General features: G+C 36.8%; 2 protein-coding genes across 2 annotated transcripts; one reads left to right on the top strand and one right to left on the bottom strand.

Moving 5' to 3' along the window:
* Positions 1 to 35: 35 nt before the first annotated feature.
* Positions 36 to 2799, top strand: LOC112563714. Its single transcript, XM_025237981.1, has 5 exons — positions 36 to 144; positions 373 to 530; positions 1271 to 1354; positions 1648 to 1773; positions 2625 to 2799. Exons 1-4 carry the CDS (start codon positions 75 to 77, stop codon positions 1708 to 1710), a joined length of 375 nt encoding a protein of 124 aa, XP_025093766.1. The 5' UTR covers positions 36 to 74; the 3' UTR covers positions 1711 to 1773; positions 2625 to 2799.
* A 165-nt stretch (positions 2800 to 2964) lies between these two features.
* LOC112563713 lies at positions 2965 to 13442 on the bottom strand. The gene is made up of 15 exons (XM_025237980.1): positions 13102 to 13442; positions 12554 to 12691; positions 11614 to 11690; positions 10766 to 10956; positions 10025 to 10095; positions 9258 to 9414; positions 8428 to 8492; positions 6953 to 7078; positions 6616 to 6687; positions 6336 to 6365; positions 5990 to 6195; positions 4662 to 4922; positions 4304 to 4373; positions 3673 to 3873; positions 2965 to 3291 (listed from the first exon to the last, which is right to left on the bottom strand). Exons 4-15 carry the CDS (start codon positions 10911 to 10913, stop codon positions 3277 to 3279), a joined length of 1422 nt encoding a protein of 473 aa, XP_025093765.1. The 5' UTR covers positions 10914 to 10956; positions 11614 to 11690; positions 12554 to 12691; positions 13102 to 13442; the 3' UTR covers positions 2965 to 3276.
* Positions 13443 to 15679: the final 2237 nt, after the last annotated feature.

Genomic DNA, 15679 nt, shown 5'->3' with positions numbered 1-15679 from the left:
TAATTTTATTTATGGTGCAACCAAATATATTTGCGTTAATACAATTTTGTTTTTGTGCAGTTCAGCAGACAGTCATGGCCGCTTGCAGTAATCTTGTAGCTGTCCGCTTGTTCGCTCGAGGACTTTCTAGTTTTCGATATGGAAGTACGGATTAGCATTTAGCTTCGTTTTCGAACTTCGAACTTCGAACGTGCATATGTGCATGTATGCATGTTTTTGGGGTTTAGTGGGGGGAATATCCGCTACAATACAATTCGAAAGTCGAGGCCTTCAGAGCATAAGCACGAACTAGTATTTACATATATTGTATTATGCAGTATATGAACTGTATGATTGCAGATGTTGTGCATCATGTTTTTGAATTGTCTGCAGCCTCAATATACAGCCGGCGGCTTGTACACTCTGACAAAGCAAACAGAGATGATGGCGTGGAAAACACAGTCACGACTCCTGCCCAAGCAGAGAAAATGCCAGTTTTCATTGATAATGATCTCGTTGCTAATATGCTTGATAACATGAAGGATGACATGGTAGGTAGTGAGATATTGGCCTGGTTTCTTCAGTCAGTAATCAGAGCTACAAACTGTTGTCGGTTTTATATATATATAGACTAATTGAAGTTGGCAGTGATGCCAAAGAATTTTTTTGAGCTTAAGTCTTAAAAATACAATAATTATTTTCCTTTTAGATCACATTAGACAGAGTTTTTCAAATGCATGATGTATTACATATAGTTACAGTAATATTAAGAATTCCCTGTTTTGCCAGAAAAGTCTGAGAAAATCTGAGTAGCTTTAATGGGGTAGTTTTTGTTTTTTTTTAACTCTGCATTAACCAGCTGGAGCATAAATTGTATATTAAATACACAATCTGATGTAGTTGTAGGCCAATAACACGAAGCTTGTGAATTTTAGTTTGTCATATTTCAATTTTTGTAAATACAGAGTAATTGAGACTCATAGTTTCATTGTAATTTAAATTGTATCCTCTGTTATACATAGGTCTTAGCATTTACAAACATTGTAAAGTTCATTCCCTAACCCATACAAGATGTTAGGAGAAAAGATGATGGATGCAGCAGCTTATAAGGCTCTCCAGAGTGTTAATCATACATTCAGAAAATTGTCAATAGTTCAGGGGAAGATTTGAGAGCACTTTTAGTCTGACAAATGATGGGTTTGGTTGGATGGAAAGGATGAAAGTTGCAGCCAAAAAAAAAGAAGTCTTTAATATAGATTTTACTCTAAAATTGTTTTTGTTTGTTTTAAAGCCAGTTTCTAGTATGCCTGATCCATTCAAGCCTGAACAGAAGCGGTGCATATTATGTAAACATAACATCGATGTAGACTATAAGGTAAGTTTGTCTACAGCTTTAGCACTTTATGAATGTTGTTTTGCACTTTTTTCCCTTAGTTTCAGTAACAGATTTCCATTCTTGTCTACTTAACAGAGTTTTACTAAAATTTTTAACATGACCATTATATCAAAATAGTTTTTTTTAATGTCAGACAGAGAGGTTTTGCCAGAGCATATTATGTTTAATGTGGCAGGTCTTATGTGAGTTGATAATTGTTTTCATTATGGTATAAATGCTATCTTCCTCTTTCATCCGCAAAAACCTTCAGAAACTTTTTTTTTTTTTTTCAGAATGTTCGTCTTTTGAGTCAGTTTGTGTCCCATATACAGGTCGAATTTATGGTCGAGCAGTAACAGGACTGTGCATACCGATGCAGAAACATGTGACTCAAATGATCATCAGATCTCGTAAAGCAGGTACAAAGTTGATCTACAGTAAACAACTATAATGTGCTTGCCGACTTGGTACACAGGTGTTGAGGGGCATTTGGCACTGTTTTCAGGAAATCATAACCACAGACTAGGGACTGCATCTAGGCACAGTAGCAATAATCAGTGTTTGCATTCTTGACAAAGTGTCTTTTGATTGATGTATAAAAAGATATGCATAACCTTAAACATTTACCAGGCATAAACTTTTTTTTAAATTCTTTTTTATGCCTGTGTGAATCTAAAGACATACAGAACACATCATCCTGCAATGCTCTAAACTTTATTTGCTCATCTTGTTTGGTCTACTCATGAGTTAAACAGGTATTTTTTTTTTACATGTAATCACACGCAACAATGATCGCACTGTGGGTGGTACTTAAATTATATTGGCTAACTATTGGAATGGATTTGAACTGTTTGTAATCAGTTTAATGCCTTATGAAATTAGAATCCAGGTAAGGTTTTGAATTACACAATTTTTTCCAGTTTGATTTTCCTGTTACTTTCCATAGTCTTGCCAAGTGAAGTTTGCGGTACATAATCTTACAAGATTTTAGCTTGAACAACACATACATTTATTTCGGAATACAATCTGAATACAAAGTTAAAATTGGGGATGAAAGTTGGTTGTGCAGTGGCAAAGTAGTTATGCTTGACAAAAAAAAAAAGACCAAACAGAAGTTGAGTAGATAAAGTTCAGTACAAACATTTGCAGGGGTGCTGTGCTCTGTGTATCTATGTTCTAAATGCTACTGAAAGAAGCATTTCGTGTGTGTTAATGAATAATAGTTCATATTTAAAACCAGCACCTAAGCAGCTTTTATTTTTTCTTTCAGGTTTTATGCCATTCATCCTGAAGCATCATAAGTACCTTAAAGACCCTAAGCTTTTTGATCCTTTCAAACCAGCCAAGTGACCAAGATGACTTTAACTCAGCACCCATATGTAGAGGTCAATGTGCTTTACATGTTCACAAAAATATTTGTAAATAAAGTTCTCAGCTTTTCTAAATTCTTGTGTTCATGTGAATGTCATTGCAACACTACAACTTTTACTTTCTTCTTTAATGGATTTGATATGGAGGTACCAACGCAATGATAATTGCTATGCGAGGTGCAGCTATGAAGGCGTTCACAAGTGCAAACTGTATAGAAAGAGTTAAAAGCCATGACAAAATAATGATTTATCTTGTTTATTTTAAGCCACCATTCAGCAATCCTGTTTCATATATAACAGAATCAACTGTTTAAAATATATAGTAGAAATGTTTTTAAAATGTAAGTATAAAAAAATCGATCAACCAGATACTAAAAAGCTTTCGTATGTGCTGCTTCATGTTTTAAAGAAAGATTTCATCCAGTATGGATAAATCAGCTGTTCTGTTCTTTCTTACTGAATCTGTTTTTGCTGGAGTAACACTGCTGATTTCCACACTTAGGTAATCTCCGTTTTGAACAGGGTTTTCTGCGCTGGATGATTCTGCCAGTATTACATCTGACTTTTCTGTCATTTAAAAAATCATTGGTAAATGTTAAATTTTAATAAACAATCTTTAGAAATACAATGCTCTGACAGTTTAGGACCAAATAAATTTGTCAGTGAAGAATACTGAACATGCTAAATTGCACATACACATACCTAACATGAGGGTCACATGAATACTGTTTCATGCATGAATATACACATGACTGACAAAACAAACTTAATTTTCTTCAGCTTCATTGCTACTAATTTACCATTATTCACGCATAGTAACAATGGTGCAAGTCAGCTAATGCACAAAAACTTGACACTTCAGTCTTTTGCTCAGGTGCCAAGTGGAGTTGTAGTTTTTTTCATATGTGCCAATAAACTAAAGAGTTTTATGTGCAGAGTTCAACCTACCTTGGTGTTTTTTCTTTGGCACAGTGGGTGCTTCTGGAAAGTCAAAATCTCTGGATTTACAATCTTGTCTTCATTTTGTGGACTTTCTGTCTGAACAGTAATGGGTGGTCCCTGCCGCTTATGACTGCCACTTCCATCCTCTGAGTAATTTGTGTTTTGTTGCAAAGACTTTGCTGGCACTTCTCCTGGTGAGATGTCTGACTACAATAAAAAATAAAGATAATACTCATCAAAGTGCTAAAAACTGAAACAACTGTATTGGTAATATGGGTGTGGCAGTGAAGAAATGATGTTACAGAAGTTTGTTGGTACAGGTGAACATGCAGAGGGCAGCAACTAGTAGGTGTTGTTAGGAAGCCATGCTAAGAAAGCAAGCAGTTTTTAAAGACTAAAAATCTGTATCAATATGTAGACTCACATGATGATCATATAAATCAGATGGATTCTGCAATGAATGACATCCCCATGATAAACAGTAGAATACATGGATAATCAACAATTACAAACCACTGACAAAGTGCTTTGCCCATCATCTTGTAGCACATATAAAGCAGGCTCTATTTACATCAGGCAAAAGGCAGGCTGAGCAGCCTGCAACTACAGTTTTGGGAAGTCAAAGTAACATGCTTGCCTGTTTCAAAATTTCCATTGCTGTGTCCAAAAGCTCTTTTTCTGTCATGACATATATAGTCTGGCGAGCTCTGAAAAAGTGCAGATTAATCCCATAAGCATCTGTCAAAAGTTCTGCCTACTGAGGTGGTTCAGTGAGGCAGTGATAACATGCTTATTACCAATGCTGTAAGGTCCTAGGTTCAGATCTTTTTAGGGCATGCAAAGTTCTCTGTGACACCTTGTTAGAGGTTTTTTCTGAATGCTCTATACAAAAACTTCCCTTATTCTGCCTTTACCCCATACTGCAGTAAGTTGAAGCACTTTCCTGTCAAGCCAACCTGCCTGCCAACTTTGTTAAAAGTTCTGTTTTGACATACCTCCCTGTCCTTTTAGTAGAACTGGTGCTTGCCGACTCCCTGAGCATAGCTTCGGGCCTAACATAGCTCTTTTGATGGGTCATCCACTTTGGGATTTTCTGATCCGGTTTGCAAGCTTCTTTAGCACACTCCACTTGTGGCTCAGCACAGCTGCCGCTAAATGTCTGTATAAGCTCTTCAGAATTTGTCTGGTGAAGGTCTGTTAATCTGCTGCACTTTTCTGCCAATGATGTATTAAATTTGCAGGACAGCTCCTGAAACCTGCAAAGTCTTACATCATTATTTCAAATAATTCCTATTCCCTAATGCTAAACAAAACATTTTTCTTCATACATTCTATAGTAGAACTCTTTACTAAGACCTTCCTGATTATGACCCCCTCTTAGTTATGATCCCAAAACTTTTCATGGTGGTGTTTTGCTATATAAACGTCACCCTATTACAACTATCCCCCCAACCCAACTTACGACTGACAGTTTATGCTCTATTACGACTTTTTTGTGAGCAAAAGTGGCATGTTGAAAAAATATTAATGTTTTAAAATATACTGCTTTTGGCAGGCCACTTACTGTGATTTTCTTCCGAAATTGTAAAAATAAGTACATTTAGAAAGAGTCTGCTTGTTGAAAAAAAATTTTGTTCATCAATATTCTTCAGTTTGGGGGTTCATATAAATGTATCTGCAAGCATTCAGTTAAAATCTTACAATGGTGCATAAACATGATCTCTTAAATAACTTTTTTTTAAAGCTTTTGTATTCATTACTATTTAGTTTGGAGGTTTTCATTAAATGCAGGTGTCAATATGAAACAGGTGTTACTCCTTGGGCATCATTTAGCCTAGGCCTGGCTGATTCCACTTTCATTGTTAGGAGAATGTGGTCTTACATTTGACAATAATTATGGTTATGGCAGAATTGATTCGACTTGGGCAGTGCAATATGATTTCTGGTTAAATTAACCCCTCCCCTCCCCAAATCGTTGTCTCTTTACTAGCGTACATCAGTCAATTAAGCTTATTAATGATCTTTTCCAGAAGTCACACGTCTATAAAAAAATTATTGTACTGTGCTTTATTGTGACTTTTTTCAGAAATATAAATAATGCATTTTAAGACAGCATCTTTGTCTGCTTATACATGTTGGTGTGTATTTTATGTTTTCTGTATAACCCCCCTCCCCCCAAAGAAAAAAAAATAAGGCAGCAAAGATTTAGACACATCTTCTCCCCTTCCCGTGTGGTGCTTGCTTGAAGTATAAATGTGTTTAGGATTTTGTTTAATGTGATGGTTACAATTGCATGACTAGTAGTAGAAGAAACACAGCACACCTCTGTAGTGTTTCCAGGGTCTTGGCAAAGACAAACTCTCTATGGCCTCGGGGGTGGTCAAAGCAAATGTGTCCATCGTGAAATTCCTCCAGCCTGTTACCAAAAGAAATGAGCACCTGGCTGCAGTCAGCTTTGCCCGTGACCATCTGCATGTTCTTCAACATATCAGGAGTCTTGCAGGTCACCGCAGAATGAAAAAGGGACATCTGCATAGGCCAAGTAAAGTCATTACTGTCAGTTTATCAACATGTTTGAAAATAACATTTTTGTACAGGTTATATCCAGAACATTTTATTCGTATGGAAATTAGTGCCTGGATGAGCCAAACATTGACTCATATACTGACCTTCCTATGGTTCCTGACAGCAGTAGATATCTGAAAAGAAAACTTTGTGATCAAATGGTGTACAGCAAATATTGATAGCTCATCAGCAGTTTTTTCTGCCAAAATTACTACAGAGTTTATATCTAATTTTTTTCTTAACAATGCTAACAACAAATATATTTGTTTTTGAGACCTAACACCAAATTTAAGTCAACTCAGCTTATAATAGCACTACACCATCTGTCAATATTCTTATAAATCAGTAATTTTTGCAATGACCTAGTATTTGCATGCCACTTACTTTTACATGCCTAACACCTGCTCTCTCAGCCATTTTCATATGATTTGCATCTCTGTATATATAGAGTGTGCTCTGAAAATGAAATCAGACACTGATGGTAATGACGAAAACAATTTAGTTTAAAAAATCTGACAAAAAATTTATGTGCTTTTTCACAATGTTTAAAGATTCATCTTTTAATTTAAAATATGGCTTCCCTATGATTATATGTGTAAAAATTACACCTTAAGTAGTCATTAGTAATTAATTCAAGCACTGTTACTTAGCCAGTGATGGGAAAAAAAAAACCCTTTCACGTTATCTTCAAAAATTCAAATCACCATTACATATTATTCACCTGATGACTTAGATCAAGACAATGTCTGCGCTGAAGGAAAGCAAGAATGCCTGGATTAGGTGGCATGCAGAATTCACCAGCCTCCTTTGCTGAAACTATCTGAAGGACGTAAACTGGACAATCCAACTGTTGAAGACATGAAAACATCATCTCAAACATAGAAACATTTCTCTGAATGATGCAGTATCAAATAAAATAGAGAATGATGGCATATGTTCAATTCATGTGTCTGCTCATATGGTATTCTAAACATATTTGTCCACTAAATGCTTCTCTTGTTGAGAAAGGGCATAGAATTTCAATCCTATATGAAACTTCATACATAACCTCTCCATCTGGTCATGGACCATCTTCACACCCTAACTGGAAGGATCACTGAGTGTTCATTTCAAGGTGGTTTTGCATGCAATAATTAATGTTGTCTGTATGTCCCAAATCGGCAGATGAGTTAAAAATCTCTCTTTTAGCTGGCTGATCTACAGAGGAAAATAGTAATTTTGCTGTGATCACTTTACAGTGTGGAAAAGAACTTAATGTGTTGTGTGCAGAGTCTACAAATGGAAAAGATGCACTCAGTATATTTAATTAATTTTAATTGCAGCTGATCATTATGGCAAGGTTATTCTGATCTCATGTCTGGGTTTTTAATATTAATTATGAATCTCAACCACAGAAGCTGCTGAGTGTTCTTTGTTTGAAATTAAAATGTTAATCTTTCATCCAAGTTAAAATACTCTTCAAACTTAGGAAATTTTTGTTAAAAGTTAAAAACTTATACAACAGATTGTGGAAAAGTAAAGGGTCTTATAGCCAAGTGGTCATAAGGGCAGGTAGAGGGGCTGTAAGAGTTTACCATATTTAGGGTTACTGTCAGAGGGACAGGTAAGGGGACTGTAAGAATTTAACACAGTGGTGCCCAATATTTTCTCGCCCGAGAGACACACTGGACATGACATAAAATCTTGCAGGCCAGAACATGGCGTTTTGCCAGAATCATGACGTTAAAAATGAAATCATATTGTGTCTGGTTAAAATGAGTGGTCTGAATGATGTCCCTATGCAGGCTGAATGTGGCCAGCAGGCTGTAGAGTGGGCACCCCTTGTTTATCATATTTAGGGCAACTGTCATAGAAGCAGGTAGAGGATGAGGGGCTGTAAGAGGCTTACCTTGACTAGGACTAATGTCATGCTGGCAGGTAGTGGGGTGGTAAAAGGTTTGTCGTGTCCAGGGCTAAGCATATCAAAAGTAAAGTCTTCCACTGTTCTTTCAATACCTCTTATTTCCTGATGAATCACCATTTAAAAACATTCTTGTTTTCTAACATTATTTTACAAAATATGAATCATCAAACCTGATTGGATTTTGCTTCTAAACAAGATTTGTAATACCATAAAATGCATTAGGCAAAATTAATAAGCAATCCCAAAAATGTTAATGAAAGTAATTGCTACTAAACATATGTAGCTAATGTTACCTCAGAAGTAATCTGGTTTATACATGTGACTAAAGCAGTCTTCTCTTCAGCAACTGACCTGTGACCTAAAGAAAATGGATGAAAATGTAAAAATGATGTATTACAGTTAAATCTTCAATCAAGTGCAGTAAAAAAATAAAGCAGTAATTTATTTTAGCATATCCTTACCAATATAAGACATTTCTTATGATATCACCAATCCTATAATAGGTAAACACTACATAAATAGCACAAGTGCTGGCAATTAGTCAGCCCAAACCATGGTTGGTTATCTGATGTTATAAACTTACAAGGGAAAAAAAGGTAATAGTAATCTAAGCCTTCGTTAGAGAGAACACTAAAAGACAACAGCGATAACTATTGGATACCATTTTGAACAAAGGCCATTTGCATGATCAACTTGCGCTTTAGTTTTCTATTAATACTGTAACAGCAACAGCTTCTCAACATTTGATCAAAACTATCAAATAATGAAAGGAATATAAATGTAACCCTTGAGCTGCAACTAAGTTTGTTGTAAGTTAAAAAAATATTCATTAAAAAATATGTATCCTTAAAATAATCTAGAGAGAGAACTAAAGGACGAGAAACTGACATGGAACAACATAGCTAGACTTGCTTCTGATAAAAATGGAGGTCTCTAGTGGATGCCTTGAGTACCACCTAGGTATTAAAAAACCAGGTAAGTAAGTATAAGATAATCATACTATAAATCAACTGGCTACTACTTTCCCACCCTGTTACTCCCAAGCTGTATTATGTGTATCTTATCTATCATAAATGGAGAGAGTATTACATGCATATTTTAAGGATCTACCAGTTTCTATCACCTTTATGCATGCTGTGGCCATCACAAACTATGATAATCCGCCCACACTTTGTTGCTGTGGACCACACTTTGCAAATCCCAATCAGGCCCTCAGTAAGCTGGTTGTGGGTCATGTCATACACACTCTCCCACTGAAGCAGCAGAGCTGGCACCTCAAACTACATCAATTGAAAATGGCAAAATGTTAGGAAGGTGCAACAGACCGTCTCTTTTTCTGTATCCTTAACAAAAATTTAACAACATCTAGATGGGTTATTGCCAAGTCTTGATCAACAAAATATAAAAAGCAAGGATAAGTTTTGATATGAAAATTATGCTTGAATATTAATTAGATGTAAACATGTGCACCAGATACTGCTGACTGTGCACGCCTGTACCACATGTGACTATCATACAACAAAAACTGCCCATGTGAGACAGCCACAGACCCCTTAGCATTTCCTGCAGCTCTGCTCACTACACAAAAAGGCAGATAGAGCCATGACCTCAAAGCCACACTGAAAGAGAAGCTCTGGGCACCAAGGAGAACCTGAAAATATCAGTTCTCTTCATCTTTTCACCAAAAAAGAAAAGACATGGTCCCTGGTACACTAAAGAAAGAAAATGCAAACATGAAAATGTCCTTTAAACTTTACAGCTAAGTACATATTGGAGCCTGAGTTTATAAAGATGTATTTATAATAATTTCATATCAGTCAGCATAGAACACAGCTTTGGAAAACGTCAAGGGCAGTCATTTACAAATGAACTGAGAACAAGTATATTTACTTTGAATTGAGAAATGGCCATCAGGTTAGCCTGTATGGAGTCTTGACCAAATGTTATATTTGCTGTACTTCCTGCAAGCATATTAGAAAAGAAACCAACAACTCCTCAGATACACATATGAAAATTATTCTAATCATAGATTCTTAATTAAAAAAAAATTGTTTGCTTTTCTGGCTTGATTTTTTTTAAGATTACACACTTATAATAATACACATAGCTCATAACTCAGTTCTAAATAGTAATATATATAACAAATGTGGACTTCAGGCACTTACAAACACTTAACAGTATGCATCAAATGCATCTTACATTCATTCAGATCCATAACTACTCATTCAGTCTGTTGTCTTTCTCTTGCACACACACAAGGTGGAGGAAATTGGAGTACCCAAAAAACCACTAACAGTTAGCCCTGTAAAACAGATGTCACATTCTGAGAGAGGTATTTCGTAGCCCAAGTACAAACAACAACTAATTCACATTGTGCCACAAACCACTTATGATTGGACAACAAAAACAAGTGACTGAAATCCCTGCTATGCACAGCCACAATAATGGTGGTTGCTATAACACGTGAAATTTCTAAACTACACATTATCAGTAAAAAATTAAAGGTTACAAAAAAATAAAAGCAAAAATGGGTCAGAATCCATGCAGTGGAACACTTTGCATGTCCAGACTTTTTAATTTGATGCCGACCGCCTCAATTTACTAACTTTTTTTCAGAAAAAACTGACTTACCTCGGCTACTGTCTTCACTGTGCGTGACAAAGCTGTTGTTTATTTGATCAAACCACTCATGGAGAACATCATCTGAAAAGCTTTGCACAATAGGGTTCTTCACAAGCCAGGCTGAACTCTCTAGCCCAAAATACCTGATCTGGCCCATATTTTGGCGTTAACTGAATAGAAAGTGCCTGGCAGGAAGAAATCTGCAAAATCAGCGTAGAATGTATCCATATGGGTGGAGCAAAAACAAATTATTTGTAAAATCAGTGTAGTATACATTGACAGGGATGTGACAAAAACAAACTATGACAAAGCTAACACATGCATCTTCTACATTCCATTATGCCATCTCAGATAGTGAGTTCCATTACATTAACAACTAGGACTAATTTTTGATTCTTCAGAATTTTCACAAGAACTACATAACATGATTGTAAATGTGACTTGTGGGCAAATCCTTTATCATCAGGGAACACACGCACCGTTTTACTCCAGGTAAACTGGGTTCTATTGATGCAGCAAGTACTGCAGATTAACATCAAACTGACTGTTCTATGGTGCTGTGCATCACTAACTTCAACGACAGAAAGATGACAACACCAAAATTTAACATGTTTATCCTTTTACTGATGTTTTGTTTATGCATGAGTTCTCCAACAGAAGTATATACGTTTCATTTTACACTTAATTTAATTTAGTACACACAACAAAGATTGACTCTAAATAAACTGTCAGAATGAAAGAAACCATGAAAAAGTCACATGCAATGCATATGGATTATAACATTAGGTATAAAAACGACTTTTCTTGCTGAATTAAATAAAATTTACTAGCAATAAAATTATTATTGTTATTGTTACCTTTTCAAGAATTAGATGACTCAGGCAGTCTTTGAGTCCACTTCCAAGGCTGAAGTCACAGACAAATACCTGTGTTTCTAATGAGAAAGAAGACACCGATGCATCTATATTGCCTCTTAGCCAAGAAAATGAAAATGTTAATAAGAGATACAATGTACTCCAAGCATGATATCAAATCAAAGGCATCTGCCATACTTCAGAGGTCAGAAGTTTAACAAATAAATTATTAAAAATGAATGTACACTGAAAAAAAACTGCAAAATTAATCATAAACATAAAAATTTGTTTTCTTTTTACATTTTGTTTTTGAACAAACTGTGGAACTGGGCATGATAATAATGACAATAATAAGATAAGGTCTATACCAGAATATGTTCTAGCGGAGAATTTGTTTTATTGAGGTGAGGCAAACTTTATACTATGCCTGTAAGCTGAATAGGCTTGAATACCCTCTGCAGTCTAGCTGCCCAATCACAGATGAATCACTGGTTAATGTGTGCGCATGGGTGTATGATGCTGTAGGTCTGCCTTAATTTTTTGTTTTTATTTCAACTTCTTCAAGTTATAATTGCCTATAGGGATTAATAAAGTTTATCATTTTTCATAACAAAAATGATTTATACTGCATGGAATTAAGCATGTGAGCAGTTTTCTGTGTTTAACATTACCAGGTTGTGATTATGGAATACAATTGATAGGAGAGGGGGGTAATAATTGTACTCTCACTGAAAGCACATGCACAAAGTGTACACATGTTAACCATGGACGACACAAGACGGTGAGAACAGAGTTACTGCTAGAGGTATTTACGAAATGAGAAAGTCTTCAATGCCTTATTGGAACTTGGAACATGCTGAAGGCTTTGAATTGAGAATGGCTGAGGGTTTCATCTTCCAACTATCTTTTCTTAGTCGTTGCACATGCATTTTTGTTAACCCACCTGCCTAAGCATGCTGAGAACTATATTTGCAACATCTCTGACTCCATATTCTGGATGATCTTGATATATCTCTGTGGCCAAGACGTGTTTATAAGTATCCAGTGATCCGAGTCTTTCCTGAACCATGTAAAGATATCCCTGTATATATTAAAAAAAAACCCATTGTAATACGGTTTGTGACAGCTATAGGGTCCTTCATAAGGTAAAAAGAACTGATAAACAAAATTTTGGAACACACACTCGATCGCGTCCACAACTGCATAAGGAACAAAAGACAGTAAAGGGCAAGGACTGTGAAAAAAAAAAAAAAACCACCGAACTTGATGCATATAAATAAAAATACTTCAAGAAGTAATCATAACGTTGAAGGATTGGATATATCTCTAGTACTTCTACCACTCTTTTTATTTTTATCAGTTTTAGCTGCATGTTTCCAACCAACAATTAAAAAAGTCTGAAATTTTTCTCCAAAACGTGGAATAACATATATAACAGCTCAATTCAGGTGTCAAAACATTAAGAAAATGCATAGCAAATAAAGAAATTACATGCATTGGAGGTCCCTGCAGGATCACTATATCATATTTTTCCATAACAGCAGTGATAACGAAAGTACTATATGCCACGAATCACTCTACTTCCATACAACAAGCACAGTCGACTTCAAGTATATCAATGAACAGCATTTCGCATCTGGCGCTGTTGGCTACACCTACACCACGAACATCCTACATCCTAACCACGAACTTGTAAACACATCAATGATACTCCCGCGGCTACACCTACACCACGAACATCCTACATACTCCCGCGGCTTCACCTACACCACGAAACATCCTGCATCCCACCACGATCTTGTAAACACATCCATGATACTCCAGTGGCTAGACGAACTTACGACATGCTTACGCGTATGGGTCAACCAAGATTTTAAAAAAACGTTTTCCGTTATTTTGCTTAATTTAAAGCAGAAAATGTTGTCCAGCGAGGAGTGCTTTATTTCTGATTGTTTGAAAAGTAGCTCAGCAAGAAATTGAAACCAATTAAAGAGGTTTAGCTATAGAGTCTATTAGGCGGGAAAATTCAATCCCGTTGTCCCACAGAAAAAAGTTGTCCCCTTCTCTGCTGGTGCTAGAGATGTTTAGGGTGGTGACTTTGGGGTTGGGGCTTTTTATTTTACCCCCAGTCTAGCTAGTTTAGCAGCCTCTTCATTTCCTTTTATTCCTGTACGGGAGGGGATCCAAAGGAACTTAATGTCTCCCTTTTCCTGGCTTATCTTGTTATGAGAGACGTACAGTATCTCGTCAATTATGTCTATTCTGTTTGAGGATTTGTTTTGTAACGCCTGGAGTGCTGACAGTGAGTCTGAGGTATGCTTTGGGAGTCTGCTGGAAATGGTAATGTTGTCGGGATGATGTACTCCTAGTTCAGTTGTGTTTGTCTCTGGATCATGAGATCCATCAGTTTATGTAAGTGCGTGGTCTTTGTATGTGGTGCTTAGCTTGAGCTTTAAAGTTTCAGCCGTGATTTGGTTTTGCTGTTTTTCTTTGTGAGGTCAAAGTTTATCTGTGGTTGTGGAAGTGTCCAATGTGGTGTTTGCTTATAAATTGTTGGGTAGGTATAAGGGGCTGCTATGTTTGTTTCTGCACCCTCTGTACGTGTTTTCTATATAGTTGGATGTGTTGTTGTATCGTAGGTTGTGGGGTGAGTCGGCCTGTTCTGTGTGGGGTTGTAAATGAATCTGTCGGACTGGGTAGTCTGGTGAGAGACACTGCGTCTTGTAGTAGTATTTGGCTCTCCTTTCCTTGATGATTAATTCGATAGGTTTTTGTCCTGCTTCTGCCAGTACTGCCAGGTTTGGTGTGTACGAATGTGCTCCCTAATACTACTTTAAGCGGTCTGTACTGTTCTTTCAATGTGGTAGTAATTTTGCAGATCCGAATGGTTCAAAAACTCACAAAACAAATAAATCTGCCAAGTTTTTCAGCCCTTCAAGTAAAGTTTGTCTCAGGTTCCGTTGCATTGTTGCACTGGTCTGTCAACGAATGTAACTTAGGAAGTGTAACCAGAAGAGGCCTCTGAGACCACTTTTTTGTGTTAAACGCACGTGATCAACGTACTGTTTAATGCGTTCAACAGCAAGTTCAGCAGCCAAACGATGTCATGCCATCCTAGAAACGTCCAGTTCTTGCACGCAACTTACATGGCTCCAGAGCAATGCATCAAAACTACTTTCATATATGATGAGATGGAAAATCGCTGATTTAACTTTGGGACGATCTTTAAACGAATGAGGTTAAATTTCTCCACTAGCAGACTTCCTAGAAAACCTTTTTTCTGTAATACGAGGAAAAGGAGGGCAGTGACCCAAGTCATCGGCAATTTCGGTTATTTGTGCGCCAGGTGATGGTGGATGGACTCGAGATCACTTTTTCTTGACCCTACACTTCAGTACTCAGCGCACACACATATCTCTGGCGACTTCTGATGCAAGACGCGGGGAACTTGAAATATGCAAACTCTCCCAGTTTGCTTTCATTAATTCTGCCGAGGAAATCAGTTCCTGAACAAAATATTGTGACTTACATTGCTGTTTATACCACCAAGATTATTAGATACAACGGAAAATGTGTGCTGAATGTGAAGAAATGATAACGGCAGAGCGAGGGAACAATAAGAGAGATCCTACTGTTAATTAAACAAGTACTTCATGCCAACTATGGGCTAGTAGTCCCAAAAGCTCGGCTGGTGACAGTGGTGGAGGAACTGGAATTTATATTCATGAAATCTGAACAGTTGCTCCATATGGAGCGAGTGAGAGCTCGATTTCTGGAGTCTTTTGAACACTCCTGTGTACCTCTAACAAATCAGTCAGTCGTCCCTTGACCGGAACCTGTCTTTTGGAGGTGCCAGCTACCTACTATTGAATCCTTTAATTGTGCACTGAAAACATACTTCTTCCTTCATCATTACTCCTAACAAGTCTTCACAGTAATAATCATTTGTCACCTTCTACCCCTCTTTCCCGCTTAATGCTACTTCCCTACTTGTCTTCCTTTTGCATAATCATGATACTCTGTCCTTGTTACTCGGTTCCTCTTCGCATTTTCGGTATTTGCCTTTTAT

This window comes from Pomacea canaliculata, linkage group LG5 (genome assembly GCF_003073045.1).
Source record: "Pomacea canaliculata isolate SZHN2017 linkage group LG5, ASM307304v1, whole genome shotgun sequence".
Taxonomy (NCBI): domain Eukaryota; kingdom Metazoa; phylum Mollusca; class Gastropoda; order Architaenioglossa; family Ampullariidae; genus Pomacea; species Pomacea canaliculata.
Note: the sequence above shows the minus strand (reverse complement) of the source record. Positions and strands in the feature narration are given on the sequence as shown.

Bases quoted from the DNA above. Each gene is read 5' to 3' on its own strand.
- LOC112563714 (XM_025237981.1), top strand. From the start codon at position 75: ATGGCCGCTTGCAGTAATCTTGTAGCTGTCCGCTTGTTCGCTCGAGGA. The intron at 145-372 runs GTACGGATTAGC...AATTGTCTGCAG, and splicing joins TTCTAGTTTTCGATATGGAA to CCTCAATATACAGCCGGCGG. The intron at 531-1,270 runs GTAGGTAGTGAG...TTTGTTTTAAAG, and splicing joins ATAACATGAAGGATGACATG to CCAGTTTCTAGTATGCCTGA.
- LOC112563713 (XM_025237980.1), bottom strand. From the start codon at position 10,913: ATGGGCCAGATCAGGTATTTTGGGCTAGAGAGTTCAGCCTGGCTTGTG. The intron at 7,079-8,427 runs GTAACATTAGCT...TGTCTTCAACAG, and splicing joins TAAACCAGATTACTTCTGAG to TTGGATTGTCCAGTTTACGT. The intron at 4,923-5,989 runs GTGTGCTGTGTT...AAGACTTTGCAG, and splicing joins ACCCTGGAAACACTACAGAG to GTTTCAGGAGCTGTCCTGCA.